At 32.9% G+C, this 12,035-nt stretch overlaps 2 protein-coding genes across 2 annotated transcripts; one reads left to right on the top strand and one right to left on the bottom strand.

The window, feature by feature from the left end:
- Positions 1–655: 655 nt before the first annotated feature.
- On the bottom strand, positions 656–4,427 carry LOC122579569. The gene is made up of 6 exons (XM_043751756.1): positions 3,868–4,427; positions 3,585–3,698; positions 3,032–3,112; positions 2,309–2,481; positions 2,112–2,208; positions 656–967 (listed from the first exon to the last, which is right to left on the bottom strand). Exons 1-6 carry the CDS (start codon positions 4,201–4,203, stop codon positions 857–859), a joined length of 912 nt encoding a protein of 303 aa, XP_043607691.1. The 5' UTR covers positions 4,204–4,427; the 3' UTR covers positions 656–856.
- Positions 4,428–8,307: 3,880 nt separating this feature from the next.
- LOC122578845 (phosphoenolpyruvate/phosphate translocator 1, chloroplastic-like) lies at positions 8,308–11,983 on the top strand. The gene is made up of 9 exons (XM_043750893.1): positions 8,308–8,865; positions 9,611–9,733; positions 9,820–9,972; positions 10,096–10,181; positions 10,379–10,463; positions 10,555–10,674; positions 10,769–10,837; positions 10,949–11,078; positions 11,730–11,983. Exons 1-9 carry the CDS (start codon positions 8,467–8,469, stop codon positions 11,798–11,800), a joined length of 1,236 nt encoding a protein of 411 aa, XP_043606828.1. The 5' UTR covers positions 8,308–8,466; the 3' UTR covers positions 11,801–11,983.
- Positions 11,984–12,035: the final 52 nt, after the last annotated feature.

Below are 12,035 nucleotides of genomic sequence, written 5' to 3'. Positions count from 1 at the left end.
AGAGAATGTTGTGTATGAATTATCAAAGAGAGATGAATGTTTCACCACTTGCAGAAAACGTTCAAAAGGCTTGAAATTGGCGCAGGGGGCAATTGCCGCAAAAGGGTTGATAGTAAAGTGGCAATGACCAAGCCGGTTAGTATAAAAGCAATATTTTGATTAATCAACCCAAACATGTGACTTTGGACACCTGCTTTGAACTACATGGATTTACATAGTATGTCTGCAACAATCTCTAAGCTTTACATTGTAAAGGGGTCAATAGCTTCCCTTACGCATTTCTAATGAACTTTCATGCCACAAGAAAGGTAGCATTTCTCCTGTCAAGTGTTTGAAAATGCATAATGGGTTAAAAAATGGTTCAATATTAATTCTGCAATTGATCCATGGGATTAGATACAAGGAAAACGCACCATGTTCATACATCATATGATTTCTGATTTCTTTGGAATCAGAAACCACACACCAAATCATTTATATTGTTTCATGCAGTCAACCCCAAAACCAAGACAAAATTGCAAAGCAAAACTAAATTTGCCAATCCAATATTGTTTTGGATCATGTTTTGATGGCAAAATCAATGACGTTGTATACTTGCAACTTAGGAAATACATTTTAAAGGTATCTTCATTCAACCTATCTGAGGAAGCGCCACTTTCCAAACTTCAATATTTATAATAGATTTCAAATTCAAAATTCTATACATTCAAACTCTAAGGTTGAGTACTTCCAAATAAATTAAACAAAATTGTTGATTCTGACATTTTATCAAACATCTATGCCTACTATATTCGATTGATCAACTTTTGCAACAACTTGAGTAAAGTATGATGTCGTAGTATATCATTGGGATACCTCAAATGTTATCAGTGGCATCCCCAAACGTTGAGAGAGCAAATGGCGCAACGGCCACATTGAATGTCTTTGAGCCTACTTTATCGATATGCTTCATTTCAAAGTCACCCTCCTGCAATATCATCAAATATAGTAAATAAAATTGGAAAATAATTTCATTGTTATAGGAAGAGAGGTTTCTTAGTAAAGGCATGGGTTAAATGTTGTTATTTTATCTGTCATTTCTTTGCAAACAGTGACAATTGTGTAATTAATGCTCTAGCCTGTTAGGAACTTTGGCAAGGGTGGTCTATTTCTCAAACTACTACACATGTAATTATTTAATAATGAGAAAAATGAAGACAGGAATCCCGGAGGTGGTCAATTTTGATATGATGTGCTTCGTGTTCAATGAGGCCTGCGTTTTCAGCCTAGGCCCTGGTATTGCACTATGGGCTTTCTACAATTTTGTACAGACATAAACATAAATGGGTACTTGTCAACTCCTTTTTGAAAGGTGGTCCTAGTAAAACAACATGGACTTGCCACCCTCGCCACTTCATAAAACATCCAAGGTCTCTAGCAGCTAATATTTAAACATCCTTGTGTGGCAAAGCATTCCTTGGCCCTCGCCCAACACACACACAAGCAATTTGAGAACTTTTTGGACAGACTTGTACTTGATCAAATACAAGTTAACACGATGATTATCTTTTACGAGAGGAAGGATAATTTTGGAGTAGCAACTTCTGACACACAACTCTTTCCTTCCACAAACTAAAATGAGGAGGTGAACATATTTCCTTCTTTCATTCTAGGAGGGAAGGGGGGTATATGATAAAATCATCAGAAAAAAAAAAAAAAAAGAGGAGGGGGCTGTTATCAAGGTGCCTAGTTGCTAGTTGGATGGGGGCAATTAGTCAAAACAGGACGGTTTGGGCTGAAAAAAACATTAATGAGTCCCAAAACACTATAACAATTAGTGCGTCAAATATAATATTATTACGTAAACTCTATTATTTCCATAAAACTAGTTATTTGTAAAAAATTTAGGATGTTAAATATACATTTTCAGTGAACCTTCACACCCTGCTGTTTCATTTTCAGCCAACTCTTTTTTAAACAAACAAAAAAAAAGTTACATTTTTTAAACTTAAATTTACCCCAATTGAGAAGCTACATAGCCTGAACCAATACATTCGTAAGTAGATGGATCAACAATTTCTAGCTTGCATAAATGTTCATAGATGAAATGGAGAATGCAAATATATACTCACCATTCTTCCACTAGAAGTGGTTAATGGGCACGCTGACGAATATTCAAAGCTGTTATTAGGAAGTATAACTGGTTGTTCACCGATAACTCCAATACCCCTGTTAAATAAAGGATAATACATTATGCATCGGCTTAAACTACCTCAGTGCAATATAAGAACTTATCGATGAATTAAATGCCAGCAGCGAGTAATCATACCAGACATCCTCAGATTTCTCATTAGCATTAGTAATTATCCAGTGTCTCTTGAGAAGCTGAACAGGACGGTTTGAGTTATTAGTAATTCTTATTCGATAAGCAAAGAAGTATTGGCCTCTCAGAGGTTGACTGCGCCCTTCAATATACACACTCCTAACTTGAACCCTGATCCCCTGAAATTATTAATAACAATCTCTGTTTACTCATTATTGGTTGCTACATCTAAGATTTTCAATAACTAAGATTCATACGACGAGTTGATTTAAGTGAAGGAAAAAGAGCCCCAGGCAATCACGCCCAGAACTATGTAGTGCTTTGACCAAACCAACATGTAACAATGACATGTACTACATGAAGTATGAAAAGGAAGCCTTTTACTTGATCACATAGTTTAGAAATATAAACTTCATTAGCAACAAACTCATTTCTTTAGGAAAAAAATTTAGAACCCTGGAAGGGCGGAACCGTTGTGAATATAACAAACACACATATGTGCCCTAACATGCACACATTAGAAAACACAACCACAAAAACAAAAGTCCCGAAACTCGTTAATTGTACTCCACTGATGAGAAAAGGGATGAATGGAATCAAATAACTATACTAAGCATGAGAGATGAGCAAAATCCATAGGTCCATACTTGCTTAGCAGGTTTACAAGACCCGACAAAAACATACACAGAAGTATAGAACGAAGAAAATTTATAGAGGTACTTATCATACCAATGTTGTTGCATCACTTGAACATTTCAACAGATAATGAGGAGCAATTTCTTTGATCTGATCACGGTATCTTGCTGCATCCTAACAAAGCATAAAACAAATAACTAAATCAAATATTTACATTATAATTCTCTATGGTTTCAAATCACATTATGAACACCAAATAATCAACAACAAAACATGTAAAGCAGTCTACTCAGTTAAAAAAAAAATGCAGACTAAAAATGACTCCACTAGCCATACAAGAAACAAACTATCTATATATGGACAGATTGCCCTTTTAATTTTGATATGCATACACTCATACAGTATAGTATAAACATGCAGCATCCAGTCAGCTGGAGCCTCATATGGCACCAAAAAGATCAAAGCTTTTTTGGCCAATAACGTCGAATTGGTTACACGAACCCATACACAGAGCGAAAAATTGTAACTTTAACGACTTTCAAGAACTTTACCCTGTAATCCTATACCTAAATTTAAAGACATCCTGCTTTCCTGAAAGCAACTACACATGCTTGTTTTCATGAGTAAAATCAAGCTAAAATTGTACCTGAAACCTCTCGTTGGCAATAGCTTCCTTCATCAAACTACGTAAACGTAAAACGGGTTCCTCCTCTTCAAACGATCTCAACGAATCACGAAGCCTGGCTGCCTCTTCATAATTCTACACATTCATTTACATCAACAATTAACATCAATACACTTTTCATCACTATTCACTTATTCAGTTATATATATATACACACACACACACATACATATAAAATTAGATATATAAATATATATGTAATATAATAAAATATACAAAATGTAAAATTACAAAAAAAAAAGACCTCAGATTTGGCGGCAACTTCCATTTGCTGTTTAATCAAAGCATAAGTTTGACTTCTTTCAAAAAAGGAACTCGAATTATTACTAGTTTCGTTAGTATTTTTATTATGATCATTGAGTTGACTTTGACTATCAGAACCGCCACCGGCTTCAGCTTCGGCTCCGGCACCGGCATTTTCGGACGCACGTGCGACGATCCTACAGTTATTCCTTCTCACGTGACTACATAACCTAACCGGAGCATCTCCAGAGCCGAAATTGACGCGAGTGTTTCTTGATGATGATGACGAGTCAATGTTATTGAAATCTATGTTCAGTTTAATTGTTAGTGAGTGCATGATTTGTTTAATTGATAGGGAAAATTGGGGATTTATTATTAGGGTCAAAATTTATGTGGATAAAATTGGGGGAATTATTAGAGGGAATTTTGGGAAGGGAGTGTAGTGTGTGTGGAGAATTATTTATTGATGAAATGATTAGTGTATGAAATATGAATTGAAAAGGAGGGTAGTGTGAGTGATGATAATAAGTGGTTGATGAATGATGATATATGTTATGTGTTTGTGTGTGTAAATGTGTATGGATGAGATGGTTTTTAGCCATATTTAACCCCAAATTTTCGTATCCATTCGATCCAAATGGTGTCCTACTTGTTAGTTGCTACAACTTACAGAACAACTCCCTTTTCTCTATCTATACGATACTAACTAATCAACCCGGATTTAACCCGAGTAAACATATAAACGTTTTATAAATAAACCGAATACAGTGACGGATCCAGGATTTCAACTTACGTAGGTCCTTGATTTTGACTTGACGACTTAATTCAAGCAGGGAAAATTAATTAAATGGGTCGGGTCAACTTATACCGGCCGTGTTATCGCACCCTTGATCTTTAGGGATGCCTTCGAGTTCCAACCTCTATCATACTGCCTGTTAGGATGTCAGTGTTATAGTTCGAACCCAGTAACCAACTAACACGTCTAACTAACAAAATTATAAAAAATGCATATATACCAAAACCGGTATAAATTTAACCATATACAATACAGAAATACATTCGAAAACTACTAAATTAATATTGGCAACAATAATGTTATCATGCTTCTCTTGTGTATTTTAGAGGCCAATGCAATAACATGGATTGGGCATCAAAACACACAATTTCTTTTTACTTTTATATTATAAAAAAGACATTGAAATATATATAATCATGATACTATTTTAAAATAAATTTGTACTCAACACAAATCCATGTTTTAAATGAATTATATAGTTTAAGGTTTAAATTGATAAATGATTTAATAATTGACGTAGATAAAAACTTAATCTTGTTTAAATCTTACAAGTTACAACCTAATTACTTCTTAAGACTTAATTCTATTAAAACTTGTACTCTTTGCTAAGAAAAATGTACATTAGAAGCTGGTAAGAAAATAAACAAAAAGCATTGAAGGGCACTTCTATATAATAAACAAAAGAAAGATCAATATGATTGTCTTGACATTTTAGTGACACGTTACTTACAAAAGTTCTAGTCAGGGAGCATTAAACAATTAAACAATAAAAACTTCATCTTCTTCGTTTGTTTCTCTCTTTTACAATCGTTGGAAAATTCTTTTTCTCACCATCAGGTCTTGATGTTTATATAACAATAGAATAAGGTAGGTCTTGACCAGATTTTTAGGTAGGTCCTTGAAATAATTATCACATAATCTCTAAATATCTTTCAAAACTAAGGTAGGTCATAGGACCTACCTTCTTGTATGGTAGATCCGTCACTGACGGAATAATACCTTTAATTTTCAACACATTCCTAACTCATACACTAAATCTACCCAATATATCCCTAAAATATTTTACAACCATATTCATCCAAAATATCTATCTCCTTTATTAATTAATTTACCACCTAATATCTCTATAATACTCTTAATAAAGTTACTTACAAAAGATATAACACTTAACCATAAAATAACTACACTATCATTTACGTCAATTACTTTTAGATTAATAACTACATTGTTACCAACACCGCCACTAGCACTGCCTGTTGCCACTATCGCCGCATTATATGGGTACCCATCTCGTTTATATATATATACTCTATTATAAAATAAACTATCATACTCTTTTTTCAATTCTCTACATTTAAAATACCTAAAATATCCTTAATTTTCAACACATTTCTAACTCATATACTAAATCTACCTAATATATCCCTAAAATATTTTCAAACCACATTTATCCAAATTATCTACCTCCTTTATTCGTTAATTTATATATTTCAATCTAATATCTCTATAAAACTTTTAATAAAATTTTATACAAAAGATACATTTGTTAACCATATAATAATTATATTAACATTTACATCAATTACTTTTAGATTAATAACTATATTGTTACCACCACCGCCACTATCATCACCCGTTGCCGCCACCGCCGCCGCATTGCGCGAGTACCCATCTCGTAGATTTATAAGAGAATTAGTCATAAAGTGAAAAACAAATGTTTACAAATAATGAAACAAACTTCACAAACTCATATAAATCAATCAAGCAAAAAGAAAAAAAAAAATTAAGATGATTTTATTATTTTTTAATGATGACACATAAGTTTAGGCCTCTCCCAACGCGATTCGTTCTCAACATTTTTTGAGCGTGTTCTCAAAAACACCATTGGCACCAACATATTCTATAATCGTTTTCTAAGAAAATGTATCAAAGTTTTCTGGTGAGAACATGGTTGAAAACATATGTGTGAGGCTAAATGCATTTTCAACCAATAATTCAAAAAAAAACTTTGATTATCTATTTTAAATATATACTAAAATATTTAAAAAAGAAGTAAGAAAGAGGCAAGAAAATGATATGATTGATAGTGATAATTTTTGAGATATGAAATGAGAAAAAGATAACGGGGTAATAATATGACAGTGAGAAAGAAGAAAAAAAGAGGTTAGGGTTGGGAGGCCTTATACATCTAACACAAATATAAAACTTCATTTATATCTTTATGAACAAATTGCATACTTGATCTCATTGACATCACGTTTTGCAATAATGATTCAACTTATGCCAAAATAATAATTTTGGTCCAATTTTCATGTTTCAGTGACAACTTTAGTCCAAATCGTAAAAAACATTAACTTTAAACCCGTTAGTGAGATTGTGTGCCCCTCATGTGAAGGGCAAAATCGTTTTTTACACAAGCCTAAATTATACCTGCAAATATGTTAAGTTGTAAAAAAAAGGGTGAAGTTGCATGTTGGTATATTTTAATATAGGCTTAGGTAATCTATAAACTAAATTTATAGTTTTATACATGTAATATAGCCTGGACTGTAAAGAATGGTATACTGTTACATTCCCGTTATATATATAATAATAAAGTTATGTTTAACTTTTTGTTTATATTTCATTATTGAGACAATATGATTTAGGGCAATTGTATTAAAATTAGTTATATATATATTTTTTTTGTTATTTGGTTAATTTCCTTGTTTCAAAGATACAATCAAAAATTTCTTTTTCAAGTTATTAGTTTTTTTTAAGTCACGACAAGTCATCAAAATTTTAGACAACCTTGTTTAATCCTTTTTTTTATTTATTATTCTTATTTCTTTATTTATACAATCAAATACTAAAAGCTCAAAATCATATTTATTTACTTTCAACATTTGAGTGAACCTGTTATTGAAAAAGAAAAAGAATTATACGTAAAAAAATATCATTAATTTATTAGACAAGAGAAATTAAATCAGTTATGGCCTTATGGACGTAACACCGGGCCAGAGAAAATGAGCCTACTCGGGCTTTTAGACAGAAATGGGCTTAATCTTGTGAAATTGTAATCAAAGCCTAAACCAATCCTAATCATTTTCTATTTTTACATCATCATTTCCGGAACCCATAATAAGTCAGGGTCATCTACATATCTCCCCAACTACATGTTGGATTGTTGGTGATTGGAATAAAGAAAGTTCTATAGTAAAGAGGGTTTGGTGAATGTTTGGTAAAGAAGGTAGGAGTATTTTCACACACGTTTTTTCTTTTAGTCTTTGCATTTAATTTATTTTTCATTACAAACATGGGAAAATTTCATCCCTATTTAAACTTGCAAATAAAATTTACATTTACAAAACGCTCGAAGACTTCAATTTAATTTTTTTTCTTCTAATAACAAGATAAGAAATGAAAAACCTTTCACTGGATGCCTATTGTGTAAAGTTGTAAATGTAAATATGAGCACAAATAGAGCAAAGAAAAGACAAATACAGCTGAGAACATAGTAGTTGTGCTGTGTTAACTTACAAGGTGTGACAAATCTGATATCCCAAGAAAATATCCCAATAAAAAAAACAAAGAAAGATACAAAAAAGCATTAAATATTTCCAAATTAAAATAATACTAAATTCAATAACCAATTTTTAATTTGAAAAAAATTCACACTTGAAAAAGGCCATCAAACCCTCCTCCACTCTTTCTCCCTCGCACACCAAATTCTCATCAGGCGGAGCTTCCAAACTCCCTCCATTCACCAACCCCCCTTTTAATTTCAGATCCCAAATTATTCATTTCAAAAAAAAAAAAAAAAAAATGCAGATCACATCATTCAATTTATCAAATTCAATTTCACAAATTAATCTAAAAAAACCACACAGATTATCATCATCATCATCATCAAATCTTCTTCCATCACTTTCAAAACAATCACTTAATTTCAGGTCTTTTGGCGGCAGTAATGTATCTAGACTTCCTTTAGTATCATGTTCACTCAATAACAAGTTAGGTGACTGGATATCATCGCCTCCGATTAAAGCGGAGCGTGATGGTTTCGAGGTGAAAGCGGCGTCGGTTGGTGACAGTGCTGATGGCGGTGCTGGTGACGTGGCGGCGGTTGAAGTGAAGTCGAAGCTGGCCGAGACTTTAGTGCTTGGATCCTTGTTTGGACTTTGGTATTTGTTTAATATCTACTTCAATATCTATAACAAGCAGGTATACAATCCATATACATATATATATATATTTGTTTAAGTGTTTATGTACATGTGAAATGATATATGTTTAATTGATTGTTATAATGAATTTGATTTTATATTATAATATTTATGGTATTTGTGAAATGATTTAATTAGTTGATAATGTTTGCTTTTAGTTATATATTTTTTTTGCTGTTTTTGATTAAATAGTTGCATATCTGACTTTAACAGTGTAACTGAAAATCTATTGTATGCATCAAACTTTGCATGATTGCTATTGTATGTATAGGATCTCGCGGTTTTGATGACGTGACAACTTATGTATTAGCAATAAAAGTTTGATACATGTAATACCAAGTTTTATATCAGGATACTTACAATGATAGATTTTCTGGTGAACTTTACATTTAAAAAAATACGGGCAACTTTATTTGAAAAAAGCTAGTTTTTTTGTTACCTTAAAACTAGTTAGATTAAACATTGTTTATATTCTTATCATATGGGTTAAGTTTGATTTAGCTGATTTCAACTGTATTAATGAGATTTTGGGACAAGAATAAGCAGTTTTCAAATTAAAATGAAACACTACAGTAATATTACGCTAAATTTCAAGGAAAAAAAAACTGTGGCGGCTTGATGTAGCTCTGTCCCTGTCTGCATTAAATTTTGTTCAAACCCTTTTGCACTCTCTAGTTGGTCCGACATTTGATAGGCTATTGTAAATTTTTACTTGAAATTTATCCGCATTATGAATTCTGCAGGTATTGAAAGTCTTCCCAAATCCAATTACTGTCACTACAGTTCAGTTTGCTGTTGGGACTGTGATTGTTTTCTTGATGTGGACGTTAAATCTTCATAAACGACCTAAGATTAGTGGAGGACAGGTACTTTCATGAAATGTAGGATTGTAGGAATGAATTAAGTTTGTTGTCGTTTTTCTTATTGATACTAATTAGTTGCTAACTTGCAGCTTCTAGCAATCCTGCCATTGGCTATGGTGCACACACTAGGAAATCTGTTCACAAACATGAGTCTTGGAAAAGTTGCTGTTTCATTTACCCACACAATCAAAGCTATGGAGCCGTTTTTCTCTGTTGTGCTGTCTGCTATGTTTCTAGGAGAGGTATAATTTAATATCTACATTTATATATAGCATTTAATGCTCATCATTTGAATTAGAAGGTTGTCTAAAGTACATTTTATTGCTCGCTTTCCATCAGTGAATGCTAATGATTTTACTCTACAGATGCCGACACCATGGGTGGTTGCTTCCCTTTTACCCATTGCTGGTGGAGTGGCTCTTGCATCGATGACTGAGGCCTCCTTTAACTGGTGTGGACTTTAAAATATATATTTGATACTTTTTTGCCATTCTCATTATCGTTCGTTGGTTCTTGTTCAACCTTTGAATATCATTGCTAATTGCTTAGTGATATTTTTTTATTAATGAACATGAAATTGCTAATTGCTTAGTTCAACCTTTGTTTATCTATATGATCTGATCATGAAATGGCAACTTTGGTAAACAGGGCTGGGTTTTATGCTGCAATGGCATCTAATGTGTCAAATCAATCGCGTAATGTCCTCAGCAAGAAATTTATGGTTAAGAAAGAGGTAGCGTAAGCAAGCAGCTCTATTATGTTCCTACATGTTTCATGGGTGACTTTGTTTGATTTTCCTGATTATCAACATTATGTTTTTACAGGAATCATTGGATAATATCACCCTCTTCTCAATTATAACAATTATGTCATTTTTCTTGCTGGCCCCTGTTACTTTATTAACTGAAGGAGTGAGGTTTACACCTGCATATCTCCAGTCTGCTGTAAGTATTTCTCACAATTAAATTTTGTTACAACTGTTGATTGATTTATATCGACAACGTCTTTTGGTAATTAAACTTCCATTGATATTTTCAGGGATTGAATGTGAAACAAGTGTACATTAGGTCTCTTCTTGCTGCAATCTGCTTCCATGCCTATCAACAGGTAACGTGTTGTGTTATTACATGATAACTAGTAATTCTGCTATCCATGTTGGAGCTTCCCTTTCTAATTTTATACAATAATTACAAACTTTTGCATGTATTTGTTTTGCAGGTTTCCTATATGATTTTGCAAAGGGTATCTCCAGTTACACACTCTGTTGGTAACTGTGTGAAACGTGTGGTGGTGATCGTGACCTCTGTTTTGTTCTTCCGAACTCCTGTTACTCCAATCAACGCCATAGGTAAGGTTTCTTGTTAAACATGTTATGAGTGAGTTAATTGGATAACAATAGAGATCACAATTTGAACCTATTAACTTATGAATGGGATTTTGGTCATGCTTCATCTTTAAATTTAATGCCCCAACCTGGTACTAGGAAAATCGCCCGAGTGGAAATGGGCTTGATGGGTTGAAAGTTACCCAAATTAATTTTTCAATGCATAAATCCTCCAAGTAACAGATTGTTACTGAATTCAATTAACTATCTATAGAATTATATATATTTTTTAAAGTAAGGATTTTTAGTTTACTTGGTCAGCCCTTTGCCACCACCAGGTACAGCTAGATTATTTAGCTATAATGGAAAACGGGTAAAAGGCACTCAGAAGTCTTCCAAAGTGTCTTCAAATACATAAAACCTCCTAAATCAATATTTTATATAAAAAAAACTATTATCATCGTCATGATCTTTTTGGTAATAATATATAACGTATTACTTGCAAGATCTTGATGAAACAAGAGAACAGAAAAGGGGTTACATGAGACTCTAACCTAACTTGTTTTAGCGTGTTCAAAAAGAACCTGTTCCAACTTCTTGACTCAGCCTTTATGCCACCTATTAATTTTCCTTCACAAGGTTTTGATGCCTTCTTATGTAAATTCCAACTTCCAGGTACCGGAGTGGCCCTTGCTGGAGTATTCTTATACTCACAGGTGAAGCGTCTAAAACCCAAGAAGGCATAATACTGCTTCAAATTCTGTGCTTAAAAGGAGATTTTGGGTAATAGTTTGTGTATTTTAGATGACATTCTATCATTTGCATCGTTAGATTGGTTACTTTTTTTGGGATTTCAGTGCTATGTTTTTCACATTATTTGCTCGAGTTCAAGTTAATTGCAAGGATAACAAAGCGCCAGTTAAAAAGCACAATGTGCATTGTCTTATTGTTTTTTGAATCCTCCAAATCTTTATTTTTTGT

The sequence above is a fragment of the Erigeron canadensis genome, chromosome 8 (assembly GCF_010389155.1).
Source record: "Erigeron canadensis isolate Cc75 chromosome 8, C_canadensis_v1, whole genome shotgun sequence".
NCBI classification, from domain to species: Eukaryota; Viridiplantae; Streptophyta; class Magnoliopsida; order Asterales; family Asteraceae; genus Erigeron; species Erigeron canadensis.
This window is presented reverse-complemented; position numbering and strand designations above follow the sequence as displayed.